Below are 15,679 nucleotides of genomic sequence, written 5' to 3'. Positions count from 1 at the left end.
TTTGCACCCCCCCATTCATCCCTGCCTGTGGCAGGGGGTCAGGCTAGATGATCTGTTCAGGTCCCTCCTGACCCTAGCTACTATGAAACTATGAAAATGGGATCCAGTGAGAGAAATGGGTTGGCACTTGATTAGATGGAAACAAAAGGGTCAGACGAGGAGCATGGGGGAGAGGGAAGGACTGGAAACTGGTTTCTAGTCTTCTTGTTCATCAGTCTGAAGGTGGAGAGAACCAGGGATGAGCAGAAGGAGTGATAAGAACTGACAAAGAGCTGTTATGCATGGATAGAACGAGGTAGGGAGAACGCGTAGAGTGAGAGAGACAAGGAGCCAACATGGGGGTAGTGGGGAGACCAAGATGGAATGAGCAGACAAGCTGGAGAACTAGGAACTGACATTACCTGCGCAAAAAGGCTGGTGACAAAGAGATGGCTGAGTGGGCCAAAATAGGTCTATGTCAAGGATTGGCAATGTTTTGCTGAGTTGTGGGGAGGGTGGCAGGCACTTTAAAGGAGCTTAGCTTATGAACATGAGCCGCTTCCAAGTCAGCTGGGACCTGGCTGTCCAGGTAAAGCTCCCTGCTGCCAAAATGCTGCAGAAGTCTCCGAACTCCACGGGCCAGGTGACTCCATGAGATGGATTCAGCTGGCAAGCCATAGGTTGCTGATCCCTGGATTAGTTGGCAAGGACTGGCTCACCGTTCAAGATCTGATCTCTTTTTCCATTGCAAGATTCTCCCCCTCTGCACTTCCTAGTCTCCTTGCCCAGCCTGTCCAAGTTTGCCTTTCCTGGCTCCTCATTTCATTGGTTTCTCCTGTCCGACTAATGGTTCCTGGTGCTAGGCTCATCATCCAAACTTAAACTCAGTCCATACTTTGCCTTCTTTCCTGCTCCTTGTCCCAGTCTCTTTGCTCAGTCAGTCCCAGTTCTTTTTATGGCAATCCAATTCTGTTTAGACATGTTTCATCTCTTCTCCAGGTCTTCATGTGCTCTTACCATCAGCTTCTCTCCTGCCCTGCAAGCTCTTTGCCTGGTATCAGTGTATCCCTCAATCATAGACAACTGACTCTCAGTCCTTCTCAAGCATTTTCTCCATCACTTCCAATTCCAGGCTCTTCCCTCAAGCTCCTAACATCAGTCTCCTTGTCCAACTAGCCTTTACTTCCACGCCCTACCTAGCTACCTGTCTTGACTGGTCACCCAACCAATTCTACCACCTCACCTCACCCAATTCCGTTTTAGGCTCCCTTCTGCTGTTCTCCCCTTGACTCCCAGTCTTATAGCCCAGCTAGAGCTGTTAATCCACTCATCCCAACTTCTGTTTTATTGCACTTCTTGTCTTAATTTATCCTTTCCCTCCATCCTGGTCCAGCTTTTGTCACTCTGCCTTTGAATCACAGCTTCCCCCTCCATGTTGTCATTAAAAACAGAGGAGAGAGAGGGTCCTTGCTTTCAGTTCCAGTGAGATGTACAAGATAGACAAACATGGTCTCTGATGTGAAAAGCAAAAAGCACTGCAATCAAAGAGCCTGAGCTTGCTCCCACATACTGAAGGAGGTGGCAAAATTTCCACTGACTTCAGTGGGAACAAGATTGGTTCTTAATCACCCTACATTGACCCCATGAACTGCAGATGAACCCTGCAGAATTCAGCTGTTTCACAAATCAAGAGGGCTGTCATTTGCTTTTAAACCAGCTTTAGTGGTAGCAACTGGTAACAAAGCAGGCTAATTTCACTATTCATGCATTGGGAAGATTTGCTGCTGTTGTCTATTTAAACTTGTTGAGCACTTAGGTTATATAAACAAATGGACTGGAAGTACAAAGAGCCCAGGCTTCTGAGTGAGAGTGATTGTGAGTGCTGCACTTGATGCTGTTAGGCAAGCTCTGTGGGAACCTAATGGACTAGGGCAGGGGTGGGCAATTATTTCAGCTAGAGGGCCACTTAATGAGTTTTGGGAACCTGAGGGCCACATCCATCTCTGTCTCTCTTTCTCTCCTTGTCTCTTTCTCTCTCCCTCTCTCTCTTCTCCTGCTTGGATCCACAGCTGACACTGCCGTTAGGTTCTGGGTTGGGGCTCTGGGTGGGAGCTTCCACTGTGCTGGGATGGCAGCAGCATCAGCTGCAGATGCCACTAGCAGGTTCTGTGTCAGCTCCTGAACCTGCCAGCGGTGTGTCCACAGTTGATACCGCTGCCCATCTGCTTTGGTGGAAACCCCACCTGGGTTCACAGATGAGGCCGCTGCATCAAGGGCTGATGCTTCTGGACGCAAGCAGGCCTGCCCGGGACCATGCAGCAGTTGAAGCCACAAGCTGTCCGAGGGGCCAAATCTAATGAGTTGGCGGCCGTCCACTCATAGGCTGAACCAAGTCTGTTGGTAAGCCAGATCCAGCCTGCAGGCCATATTTTGCCCACTCCTGGACTAGGGATTTATGATTGTAGCTAGAAACCTAGATTGAACTGGTTTGCATTTAAGCATGCTCAGAAGTCTGTCTAGGTGCCTAGCACTATTTTCAGCCCATAATAGAGGCTCCTTAGTGGCTCTGTGATCACAGCATAAACCACTGGGGTGGGTCAGTCTGGATCACTTCTTGTAAGTTATGTACTGAAATTCCCTGTAAGCCCTTCTGAGGACTAATTTTCCCCTCCTACCCCATCTCTTTGTCTTTAGCCTTCTTGTCCTTCTCCTCAATGATCTCATTGCTTTTCTTTGGCTCTCACTCCTGATAATAAACTGAACAATATTTGCTGTTCAAAGATTGACTTGAACTGCCATCATTGAAGGGCATCTGGTTCTGAACAGCCTCTGTTTAAAGGGCTAGGGACAGACATTCAAAAAGCCTGAGCCTGAACTGATTCAACCTTTGCAAGTTAGTCTAACCTGGCTAGGCTGAACCGGTTTCCAACCATACAGATAATCCCTCTGGACGGAACAAATTCAGGCACATGCCTGCAGGGGCTGAGGCTAGAAGCCTGGGGGTGCTAGAGCAGCCCTCCCTGTCCTTCAACAAAGCTAAGCTGAGGGGGGGGGGATTGCCAGGTCCCAGCAGGAGGCTCTGATTAGGGAGGGGTGTAAACCCCCAGCCTGCCTACACCGTCCCAGGCTTTTCCCAGCTTGCTGCTCAAGGGATGGGAGTGTTGCCAACCCCCAAGCCAGCACTGAGGCAAAGTGGGTGTGTGCAGCGCATGCTTCTGTTGATGATATGGAGCTTTTCAGTCTCCCTCCTTGTTTCTGTATACTGTTGGCAGCAAACTGACAGGCAAGCAAGTTGGGGGTGGGGGCTGATAACAGGGTCGCCTCTTATCTCAGTGTTTATTGCCCCATTAAGAAAACAGGGACATTACCAACTACCTGGAAGACAAAATTAAGTGGGTGTGTGCAGCGCATGCTTCTGTTGATGATATGGAGCTTTTCAGTCTCCCTCCTTGTTTCTGTATACTGTTGGCAGCAAACTGACAGGCAAGCAAGTTGGGGGTGGGGGCTGATAACAGGGTCGCCTCTTATCTCAGTGTTTATTGCCCCATTAAGAAAACAGGGACATTACCAACTACCTGGAAGACAAAATTTCTTGGGTGAATCTGATCTTTTATTAGACCAACCCAAATAGTTGGAGAATAGTTATTAAGCAAGCTTTCGGGTTCAAAAACCCTTTGTCAGGCTAAGGAAGTTTCAGCAGTTGGTGTGTGCTCTTCCTGGATGGAATGAAGATGCTGACAATCAGCTGATTTTTGTCAGCATCAGGAGGGATGCTACACATGCAATTTGTGGCATCATACAAATGAGACACAAAGATGTTCCACATGCGTATGTTGTTGATCAAATTTGTGGCACCATAAATTGGTTGAATGTGAACACTGTTACTATTTGTAGTGCTATTGATACCTAAATTATACCTTCAATTTAATATGTACCAGGGGCCTAACTCTTTCCTCCTCCTATTGGCCCCATTCTTGAAATGCATTAAACCCTACAGGCACAAAGGGTGGTGTGTGTGTAACTTAAAAATACATGTGTATATAACATTAATTACTGTGGTATTTAAACACCAATTGATACAAATTAAACCAAGTTTGTTGAAATGTTTATTTCAAGCAAACCTGGTTTAATTTGTATCAATAAACAAAAGTTGAAAGGCCCCTTGTGATTCTCAGCCAGGGTTCTGGGGCATCTTGGAGTGCCTTGAGATCCTTTCAGGGGTGCTACAGGGTGTCACACAATATTAACACTATTAGGTACGCAAAATGATTCACAAGAATAACCCAGAGATGGCAAGTAGGGAATCCACAGTGATAAAATAATTCTTGCCTGTTGTCTTTCTGAGTTCTTTGCAATAGAAGAAGAATTCCATTATTTTTCTGTAGTCAAAAATCAAACGAAAATGAAGGGCTGACATTTTCTGAGGGGTATCTTGAGTCTCAAAAGGTTGAGAAACACTTTACTAGTCTCTCAAACTTTCTGGTCAGATCTTTTAAGAAATATGGGAGAAAGTAAACTCGGTTACTAGCCTTTTCCAAACCCTTTCCTGATGTTGCCAGGAAGTGTGTGTGAATTTTGAAATGGAGAAGGGAGAAAAACATTATGGAGAATGGAAGAGAAGTGTGTCTTGTATCCTCACTTTAAACTGGTTTTGCATTCTATATAGAGATTATATCTCCCTGACATGGTGATCTCCTTTCTATCAAAAGGTAGAATAAAGGAATTTACTTGGTGGTTTTGTCAAGTGTAATTTGCTTGAAAACCTTCAGTAGAGGATAGTATACCATCATCTGATTTACAGAAGTCCAAGGCCCAATCTAAGACTTTTCATTCCATCCAGGAAGAGCACACACCAACTGCTGAAACTTCCTTAGCCTGACGAAGGGTTTTTGAACCCGAAAGCTTGCTTAATAACTATTCTCCAACTATTTGGGTTGGTCTAATAAAAGATATCAGATTCACGCAAGGAACCTTGTCTGCCTGTGTCCTTAGACCAACATGGCTACAACCTACACCCCTACCAACTACCTGGTGATTCTGCCTGTTGATTCAGCACAGACCCAGCATGTGGTCTGCTAGCTAATACACAGATAACGTCTCTGCAAGGCAGAGGGAAGTGGGGAATTGCTGCTTAGCAGGGAGTGGTAGGGGTGTGGGGGAAGCAAACAGCTCTTAAATAGCTTTTCCAAGGAAGGACATTAAGCTACCTGTCTGCCTCTGTTCTCTCCCACAGCACAGACTGTAGTCAGCATGTGGTCTGAGAGATAGGGGAATGCCTGCTTAGCACAGAGTGGGGAAGAGAGGGGGGGAGCAGAAGCCAGGCAGATGCCTGCAGAGACTGCGGAGCTCCAGCGAGGCAGCAGAGGAGAAGGACCAGCCCTGCTGTGCAGCAGAGAGGCCCACCCAGCCCAGAGAACATGCCGGGATGTTGGGGGTGTCTGGTTTATCTTAAACCAGCAAGGGGTCTGGGACAGACATTGCATAAACCAGTTTGAGTCAAATCAGTTAAGTCTGATACTACATTCAACCAGGCTTATCTCAAACCAGTTTCAGCCATTTTTAAACTGGTTTTGTGCACTGAACATCTCTTCTGTTACAAGTTTAAACCAGTTTCTGATCACTTAAACCGGTTTGTGTGTAATGTCTGTCCCTAGCCAAGATATTCACAGCCTGGGTTTTATTTCGGTCTGCTTTATAGGTAGGGCTATCAGTCTGCTTGGGCTGGATGCACAGCCAAACTGTTCCAGAGTTCAGGATATCTGGAGCCAAGATTCTGGTTTAGGACACAACGTTGCTTCATTTGTACAAGGAATCAGCATGTGGACATTTTCTTAGCACTCATTCATTCAGCTGTCTCAAGGATAAAAACACATGCTAGCATTTTTGTACTGGATCACAGCCAGTTGTGACTGCAACTCCTTACAGCCTGCAAACAAGCCTCCTTTATCAACCAGTGTCAACGTATTCATTGCGAGTCAGAGAAGGGCAACAAATAGTTTACCAAGATGTTCTGGGAAGGATTTCAATAGCACACACAGTGGAATCCTGGCCATATTTGCTTTCTAGGTAAAATCATAGGCTAAAGGACATGTATTGCTTGGTTTAAGCATATGATTTAGAATCTCTTGTCATAAGCAAATGAACAAGGCTCTTGGCTAGAAAACTGTGCAGACAGAACTGGTGACAGGCTCCTATTGTTGGACTGCATGGGTCTTTTCATATTAAAATGTACAAAGACAAATGCACTGGAGAAGGCAGAGAAACTACAGGAGTCACTCCTGAAAAGATCCATCGATCTGGATATTGCAATCTGTCTGCAGCCCTAGGTTTAGCATGCAGGCCATGTCTATACCACTTCCCAGCCAAGCTCAGGACTACTGCCAGGTAACAAGCCCCACCTGCTTACTCCCACTCTGTGTGCACCCATATCCAACAATTAAATACAGAGTTGGCTGAGACAGTCCAAGGCATACACTTCAGTGATACCCTCACACTACCGTGGGAGAATACAAGGCTGCTGTAAAGAAACTGGAGATAGAGAATCTCAGACTGGTGCTGGAGTCCACATTCAGAATCCCTCTAAACTGTCAATTCTGCCTAATTGCTGAGCTTGGTTGGATAAGCACAGAATTTGTTTCTCAGTAGTGATTGGCAGGGAAGTGTTTTAGCAGAAGACACTCCCCTCTCTCTGTGGAAGTCAGTGAGGATGAGGCTAGAGGTCCCAGGGTTTAAAATGGAAGGGGTTTCTGATATGATATTTTCCATGAAGAGTTCTTAGAAGTGGAGCTGGTTCTACTCCTCTGACCTACCAGAGTCCAGATCTGTTGACATTCAAGGCATATAACAAAGTAGAGAGGATGAGTACACAGCTAGGCCACTGTTATTTTGGAAATTATTTTGGCCACATGTCATAAATCAGCTTCATTTGGACAACCCTATGGATAATTTGTATTTGTTTGTTAGATATATTGAGCACTTAGAACCAAGGGACACATGCTGAAAGAAATATAAATATAGTCCCTGAAAAGCAGAGTTGGATTCAAACTATGATTGGCTCCTATCCACCAATACTTTGGGAATCTCTCCCTCTTCTTACCCTGTACACATACTGGCCAAGTCAGTGCTTGCCAGACCTTTTCTTTGCCTGAGATCATACTATGACCTGACTGGAGGGGTGTCTGGAGCTAGGACACCTTTCTCTGCAGCAGATGGTCAATTGGCCCACCATGAGTTCTGCACTGTGGCCCCTACCATCTAGTGCTCTGTGGAAGAACCCTCTAACATCAGGGTCTTGCCTCCGATTCATTTGCCCCTGCCAAGAGTCGAGGGCTGAATTATAGATAAGAGGAGAAAGTGTCAAAGAAATGGAAACTTGGATTAATACTTCACGTGAGATGAAAATGGATGAGGCAGTCTGAGCAGGCAACAGAGCATCTGTTCCCAGTCTGCTACTGACATGTTGCAAATCACTTAAACATTGCGGGGCCTTAGTTTTCCCAGCTGTAATGTCTGTGCACCACAATGAGGTCCTAGGATGGAGGACACCACAGACAGATCATTTTTTTTTAAGCTTCATCTCCTGAGTACAGTACTGTCCATTTTCAGGGGCAGTCTGATATCATGGATCTTTCCAAGTATGCTGCTGCTGATGCAAGACTAGTTTTTCATAATGAATTTTCATCCTGAATCTCAAGCTTAAGGCTCTTCTATGGTTACTTTGCTCTGTTTGTGCTTTGTGGTGGAGTCCTTAGGGGACTGAATAAAGCAAATGCTGAGAAGCACCCAAGTTAGTCTTTGCCTCCTGTTAAAAGAGACCAGACGTTCTCAGGAAGTACCAGATTTAGTGCAACACTAAACTTTTCCTGTATCTTCCTTTCTGAGGTGCCCACTCACAGAGGCGGATACATTAGCAACTGGATTTTTTAAAGAGAATTTATGCAAAGAACTGCATTTGCTTAGCACTATAAACTGGAAATAAATCTAATTGGTCCAGTTTTATTACTTAAGAGCTTATATTACAACATGGATGATTTAGGTTGGATACTAGGAAGAATTTTTTTTTTTTTTTTTTTAATTCAAACAAATTACTCAGGGAAGTTGTGGAATCTCCTGTCACTGAAAGTTCTTAAGTGCAAGTTAGACAAACATTTTTATGGTTTAAACCAGGATGATTCTGCCTGGGGCAGGGAGCTGGACCATTTCTATTTTTATGATTCTCTGACATATTTTTTCATACGAATATAACAAAATGGGGTTTCTTTGTGAGGCATGTTAAATCACTGCAAGGGAGACAACTAGTCATTTCATGTAACTGCTGGGACACTCCTTAGGCCAAAAGGAAAGCATCATGTAAATGCAACATCCCTCAGTTCCCAAAATACACACTTTTCATTTATCCATTCCAAGACATTACGCACTACTCACCTGAGTTTTTGTCAGGCAGTCGGTTTATCCTCCATACAATGGAATTAAATGCATGCTCATATTTGGCAGTTCCCAAAGTTACTCTCATTACTGGCTCAGAACCAGACACACTGGTTGATCCAAAACTGGCACCCTTGTTCACCTTGGCTTTCAAAGATTTCTCCCCCAGGACACTTTCTCTGCGGAAATTTTTTACCCACTCATTTGGCACTGGGTAGCGGATCATCACATTTTCACAGGGAACCTGAGTTAGAGGGTCACGGTTGGAAGAAAACCCAGTGGACATCATCAGCCAGCTCTGGACCTCTACTTCGGCACCATTGATGCTAGTTGCCGTTCTCAGAGTGAAAGGCAAAGTCTTCTCAGCGAATACTGTCCTGAACCGCATTAACTCAAAGCGGCAAGCATCCAAAGGATTAAACAGAATAGCACGGGAACTGTTAAACATTTCCTCATCCACAGATGAATGGAACTGGCAGTTGTACAATTTAATCCACTTACTGGTAGTGGTGGGCATGATATCCTGCCGTGCAACTATTTCATTCCCTTTAATAAAGATGTCATTAAGGCCCAGCCTGCATTCTGCCAAGCCAGAAAGAAAGCTGAGGACATATATATGTGTTAGCACACTCTGCTGGAGAATCCTATTGTCTCCTTTGGCCAAGATGCCTTGAAACTCATCCTTGACATCAACAGTGATTTCTTCCTCTTGGTAGTTCAATCCCACCATGCTCAGATCCGTCGATGAGGCTGGCAGGTTCATCAATGTGTCCTGAACAGCTGAAATAAAGCTAAGGAAATCTACATAATTAGTAGTACCTAACTTTATCACTTGCTCCCTTTCTGCCACATGGGTGATGGATGGCTTAGGCTGATACTTCTTTTTTTCCTTGTAGGTGGTACGGTCTATCCGCACACTGTGTATCCTTCCATTCTCATCATAGTTCTGGAGCTTGCGCTCTGAAAGTTCATGATTGATCTCAAGTTTGAATTCCCGAAATGGCTTCTCCAGTCCCTTCTCATAAAAAAGTTGTAGGTAACCACTCTCAGTCAGCTTGACAAAGATTGGCCCCCAATGTCGAGATGACATGATGTTCTTTTTCTCTGGTATCCTAAGCATCATTGGCCAGCCATCTTTGGGCTGAGATGGAGCTAAGTTCAAAGTGATGTCATCCAGTTCACTTGGCATCATGGGGTCATCATCAGGTAGAGTGGGGCTGCTCAGGTGATCTGGATCCCCAATTTGGAGCTGCTTTAGCTGCTCAACAGCTTCTGTGTGGGTTATGCTTTTGCTCAACTCATTGAAGCTGATGGTGTCAGGTTCTTGGTGAAGGATAATAAGGGAGTCTCTTTGGCCTTTGCCAAGAACAGCAGGGAGAGAGGAGCTGTGGGAACGCCTGTCTCGTTCCTCAAAAAATGAGCTGAATGGGTTGATAGGTGACGGTTGGACATCCCGCAGAGATTCATCCAGGAAGGGGTTAGTAGCACTCCAGGGTGGTGTTCCACCAACAGAAGGCAGCCTGCTTATGGAAGAAAGATCTAGCTTTTGAATTTTAGAGAGGTCTGCCAACGTGCTTTTAGGCCTCTCTCTCTTCTTAAAGGATGCAGTGACGTTAAAGTTCACATCTGGAGCCTGTGTTACTGCTGGTGGGGAATCCGGTTTCAAGGGAGAAAGGCTCGGTGGTGAAGCACAGCTGACTTCATTGTCATCAAAAGTCACCCAGCTGGGGAAACGAGCTTTGGTTGGGGTCACAGAATGCCCATTCACAGGAGTGCTGTTCAGCTGCCAGTTGACAGCCTCCATATCTAGCTCTTCATCTTCTTGAAGAGATGAGGAATTATCTGAAAAAGAAAGAGAGAAAGAGAGACAGTAAGATAAAAGTGAAATTTCAGTCCTCTGGCCTGAAGTCACTTATTCTCTAAACAAAGGAACTCTGTGTGCACGTGTGTTTAAAAAGGGCTAAATGTTCAGATGACTTATTTCAAATGTAAAAGACTCTGACAAGAATTACTGAAGACCTAATGCCAGCCACCTCCAAGAGGACAGAGAAATACAGAAGCTGAAAAAAGGAGCTAGAGGGAAAAATAAGAAGGGCTTACATTTTCCTTTTTCTTAAATAAAACAAAATTCTTAAATATCTATGATGCTGCAGACATCTTTTCTATATTTTTTCCTTTGTAGATGGATGTCTTCTTCATATATTTCCTCTCCCTTCTTATTCCTTCTATCTTTCATCCCTCCTCCTGTTCCCTGTCCCCATGTACTTTGGGTTGTTGAACCCAGTGTGAAAGAGTGGAAATGGTGGAAAGTCCCTTCCTTATCGTTCCCATTTAATCTCTATATACTTTGGCTGCTTGTTCCTGCTAGCAAGAAGCACACAAGAGCAACAGCATTTGAAAAGGCATCCATTGCACAGGAGACATTCAACACAGAGGTTATTTGGCTTGCTCTGTGAGGAAGTCAGCCAGCTCTATGTTGTTTGTGAAATGTCCCTCAGGAAAGCTGTGATCTAATGCTGTAGGACTAGCTAAAGAAAGACATGTTTCAGGCTCAAGTTGTATAAGCTTTCATCATACTCTGTTAGTAAATGCCATTCTTATCATGTAGGAGCCCCTATTATCCTAGTCCTTGGCTCCCCACACAGCTCTATCAATGTACTTGACCCCTAGCCTGCACCATCCTTTGCTATTTCAGTGCCAGATGCTTCCTGAGGAGATGCTCCCCAGGATAGTGAACGATGTGGTGTTTTTTAAATGCAAAACATATGTTTCTGGAAGTTTCAAAAGGTGAAGACTTTAATCTCCATTTACTTGGAGTGCAGGATCACAGAAGCAGGATGCTCCAGAAATGGGCATCCAACATAGAATTATAATCTGCTGGTGCACCGTAGAATTTACATCCTCATCAAAATGCAGGTTATAGACTCTGCAATCAGAAAAGTGACTGTGAAACCTGCATATTGGTGCTGTCCACGTTTGCAGTCCATATAATATCCAAGTCACATCTCTTAGAACAGCATTGTTGGTTGTAACCATGTTGGTCTAAGGACAGGCAAGGTTCATTGGGTAGATGTCATATCTTTTATTAGAGCAACTAAATAGTTGGAAAAAAAGTTCTTTGCAAGTTTTTGGGCACAAGCACCCTTTGTCAGGCATAGGGAGAATCTGTGCCCAAAAGGGTGAGGGTAAGGCTGTTTGTGCCTGAGAGCTTGCAAATAACTTTTTTCAAACTATTTACTTGGTCTAATAAAAGATATCACATCTACCCAAAGAACATTGCTCTTAGACTAGTCCTGCAGACTAGATACCATGCGGGGTTGGTCTACCAGCCTGTCCCTAAATCCGGCTGTGCACTGGCCCAACCCCATGTGCCTGTATCCAGCCATGCAGTGGCATGATCCGGATCTGATGCACAGGGCCAGGTTATCCATCCTATGGGGCTCTGCATGCATCTAGAAATTTGGTAGAAGGGGAATAGCAATTAATGCTGCCACCGCTCCCCCACTAGCAAATTTCTGGACCCTTGGGTAGCCCCACAGGCCAGATGACATGGCTCTGTAGGCTGGATCTGTCTCAAGAGCCCAGGGTTGAGCACCCCTGTCTTAGAGCACTAACAAAAATGAGCATTTAATTTACCCTAAATCCCTAGAAGAGCTTGAATCCTGTTCTGCCTCACCTATCACCTACAAAGTCACAGGTGCTCATCAGAATCTGGGGGAACATCTGTTCACCAGAGCGCCCCAAGGGATGATAAGGTCAAACGGTTATAAACTCCTTCAAGACCGTTTCAGGCTGGACGTAAGGAAGAACTTCTTTACTGTCCAAGCCCCCAGGGTCTGGAATAGCTTGCCACCAGAGGTGGTTCAAGCACCTACTTTGAAGGCCTTCAAGAGACATTTGGATGTCTATCTTGCTGGGATCCTATGACCCCTGCTGACTTCCTGCCCTTTAGGCAGGGGGGCTGGACTCGATGATCTTCTGAGGTCCCTTCCAGCCCTAATGTCTATGAATCTATGAAAGTCAAAGAGCTAAATTCTGAGTCCAGTTGTTTAGTAAACTGAACTTGGAAACCTGAGCTTTAGTTCTGGTTCTGCCATTAACTAAGTGAACCTGGGCAACTTTCATCTCTGTGGGCTATGATTATCCTTCCAGTATAAAAGGATAATGATACTTACCCAATCTTGTAAGATTACTGGGAATTATGTATGAAGCAGAAAGAACAACTACTTTTTCATTTATTAGTTTTTATGTAGTGGTTTTCTTCCTCCCTCCCATAAGTGCTTTCATCTCACATCAGGAGACTGTCCCTGTACCTGATATGCTCAATTAGAACTTGTCTTTAGTTTTATACTCAGAATGTTACTCTTTCATAATATCTGTAGCTAGTTCCTGCTCCTAATTCTCATATTTGGGAGGGGTAGTAGAAGCTGCACAGTCCTGCAATAAGCTTATGTATCCTTATTCAGGGATTGGTGAGGGAAAGGAATAACCACCACTCAGTCCCTTTGATATAAACCAGGTGCAAAGTATAAAGTTTGTTTTTTTTAAATGCCAAACAAACTGTACCCAAGGGCCTCATCTACATGAGATGCTTACTGCACAGTAGCTCGTTGCGGGGCACAAACTGTGATGCGAGGCTACTGTGCAGTAGTAATGAACTACTGCGCAGTCAGTGTCACTAGGAAGCAGTGCTGGGACGCTACTGCGCAATAATGCCAGTTACCATGCACTCATTTAGTACTCGGGTATGCAAGTACTAAATGACTGCATAGTAACAACTGCACAGTCAGCGTCTTGTGTAGACGTGGCCAAGGAGAACTGAACCTGCTTCTTTCTGGTCCCCAGCTCCACAGTTACCAGAGAAGCCAGCAAGAATAGACTTCCTTGGAGGCAGAGTAAGAGGAATATAAAGAGGTTTAACTTTTTCTGAGATTCCTGGTCACAGAATTTCTGGTTTCTTTGATGCTTGGTGATATTTACACACAACCAAGATTACTATTCCTTATAAACTCACTTGCTTCTGTTACTCATTTCCCAGCTGAAGTCATAATCCCCTCTTTGTTGTATCAAAGCAATTGCCTTGCTGAAACCAGTGGTGATGCCACAAACAAAGGATTAGAACTTCAGGTAGGTCTAGAAGTGGCAGATGAACAGAGTGTTTCTAACAAATACCAGCAGGGTTCTCAGGAAAAAGAACATGTCAGAGTTTCCCCAGAGAAGTTATAAAAACTAAAGCTTTTTGAGATACAGGGGCCTCAACATGTAGCCATTATGATGAAAGAAAAATTATATTTACTAGCCTTAACCTTTTGCTTTCCCACTAAAATGAAAATAAACCAGTTAAATTATTCCATGTTTCTTGACACATGTATAACAATCAAATCATGGTGCCAGGAGGCAATAGGATCTTTTTCTCTCTCTAAAATCAAAAGAAACACTATGCTCACTTACCAAAGGAGAAAAATATTGTAGCACCCACTACCAATATTTTAAAGATATAAACATGAGCCAAGGAGATAAATTATTTAGCTTGGTTTTTCAGAGTATGATTACAAGCAGGGGCATACAATTAAGAAAAGAATAATGTTAAACAAACATCAGAAAAAAGGTTTGTAAGAATTAGATGCTGAAGTTTAAGGAGATCTGTTCCTTAGGAAATGAGAGAAGCTGCCTTTGAGTCACTTACAACTGGACAAGAAATAGTGCAGGAAACAATCTTGAAGTGGCCAGAGGATGGGTTATTTGGGATTGAATAAGAATCCAGGAGTCTGACAATCTTAAAATTCTAAACACTTTTCTACATAGTAAGAGGTGCAGCTTAGAGAGTGTCCCATCTGCTGAACAGGTACATGCATAACTTTTCTTCCCTGCCCCCACTGGAGTAGATGGATTTGACTTACAATGCATTTCAATATTTCCACTCTATGAAATAACTCAAGAAAATGATTTGCTCAGAAAATGTAGATAATCTCACAGAGGATGACTCCTAACAGGCAAAGAATAGTTTTGCACTAAAAGTAATAAGTAACCAAAATAAAGCAGTTTGGGTGACATACTTATTATTTTCTGCAAAGCAAAAAAGCTTTTAAAAGCATTTCTTCTGCCAGAATTAAAATTCCTTTTAACTTCTTCAGTATCCTTGCCAGATTACATCTCGATAGATTGCCCTGTGTGTCTGCCAAAATATTACCAGGTATATTCAGTCAGAACATTTCTTGCTGTGCTTCTTAATGCCAGGGAACTGCATGTAGAGGACTTCTCCTGGACCCTGGAATATCCAAATGGAGCTTGCTGCATGGTTGTTCTATCAAAGAGCCTCATATTCTTTCATTGACTCTACCAGTTCCCCCAATACCAGCAGCAAGAGAGTTAATCATTTTAGTAGCACATTGTGCTGTATCCTAAACCTTTAATAATTCATTAAAGAAGAAAAGGGCATTGACTATCTTTATTGCTTCACCTAAGTTTCTGTGTTTAAAATTCCTTTGGCCTGGATCTTCTTTTGCAGCCATCCAATGTTGTGTTACTTGGGAAAAATCACAGCTTGGCAGTGGCTTGAAAAAGCGATGCCTCATAAGCTCCTCATGGGTGTGTATTAGTGTAGCGCAAGTAGGAGGAGGCTCTCAAAATATATTAAGTTATTTAAAATGGAGAGAGCTGGTCAGGGATTACTGCTCTGGGCCTTACTCTGGTTCTTCAAACAAAATCAGCTATATTGACAAATGACCTGAAGAAGGACATGTTGCATCCAAAAGCCTATCTAATATCTTTCCCAACCATACAGTTGGTCCAATAAAAGATGTAATTAAAAGCCACTTGCCTTTTGTATATTCCCAGGACCATTATGGCTATACCACCATTCCTACTGTGTACTGACAGAAGCACTTTTTGCTGGTGTTGCTGCAGTTACACTGGGGCTCTTGCTAGCACTGAATTTATCATTAAAATACTACCAAAATTAGTGTACCAGGAAAAGTTTTTAGTATAGACCTGGAATAGGTAATTCATCCAGGTCACAAGGATGCCAGATATAATGGTATCAGCTTCTATTCACACAAAATGAATGTCGGAAAAAGAAAAATCATAGACGAAAAAGGACCTGGATAAAATCCAGTATGAAGGTGCTGTGCATTTGTGCACAGCAAGGATTATTCTTTCATGTACTGTGGATAGACTCAGTACATAGCCATTTCCCCACATTCTTTTTCCACATTGAAATTTTCTATGCCAAGATGAGCAATGAGTATATCTGGTCACTCCCTCCAGTCCCTCTGGT

At 43.8% G+C, this 15,679-nt stretch overlaps 1 protein-coding gene across 6 annotated transcripts in view; it reads right to left on the bottom strand.

The window, feature by feature from the left end:
* Positions 1-15,679, bottom strand: part of STON2 (stonin 2) — a 118,100-nt gene that overhangs the window by 6,218 nt on the left and 96,203 nt on the right. For all 6 annotated transcript variants that reach the window (XM_025196585.1, XM_025196586.1, XM_025196587.1 and 3 more), the window contains one exon: positions 8,404-10,245. In XM_025196585.1, coding sequence (XP_025052370.1) covers positions 8,404-10,245 — 1,842 coding nt within the window. The remainder of the gene's footprint in view (positions 1-8,403; positions 10,246-15,679) is intronic.

Source organism: Alligator sinensis, unplaced genomic scaffold (assembly GCF_000455745.1).
Source record: "Alligator sinensis unplaced genomic scaffold, ASM45574v1 scaffold289_1, whole genome shotgun sequence".
NCBI lineage: Eukaryota > Metazoa > Chordata > Crocodylia > Alligatoridae > Alligator > Alligator sinensis.
This window is presented reverse-complemented; position numbering and strand designations above follow the sequence as displayed.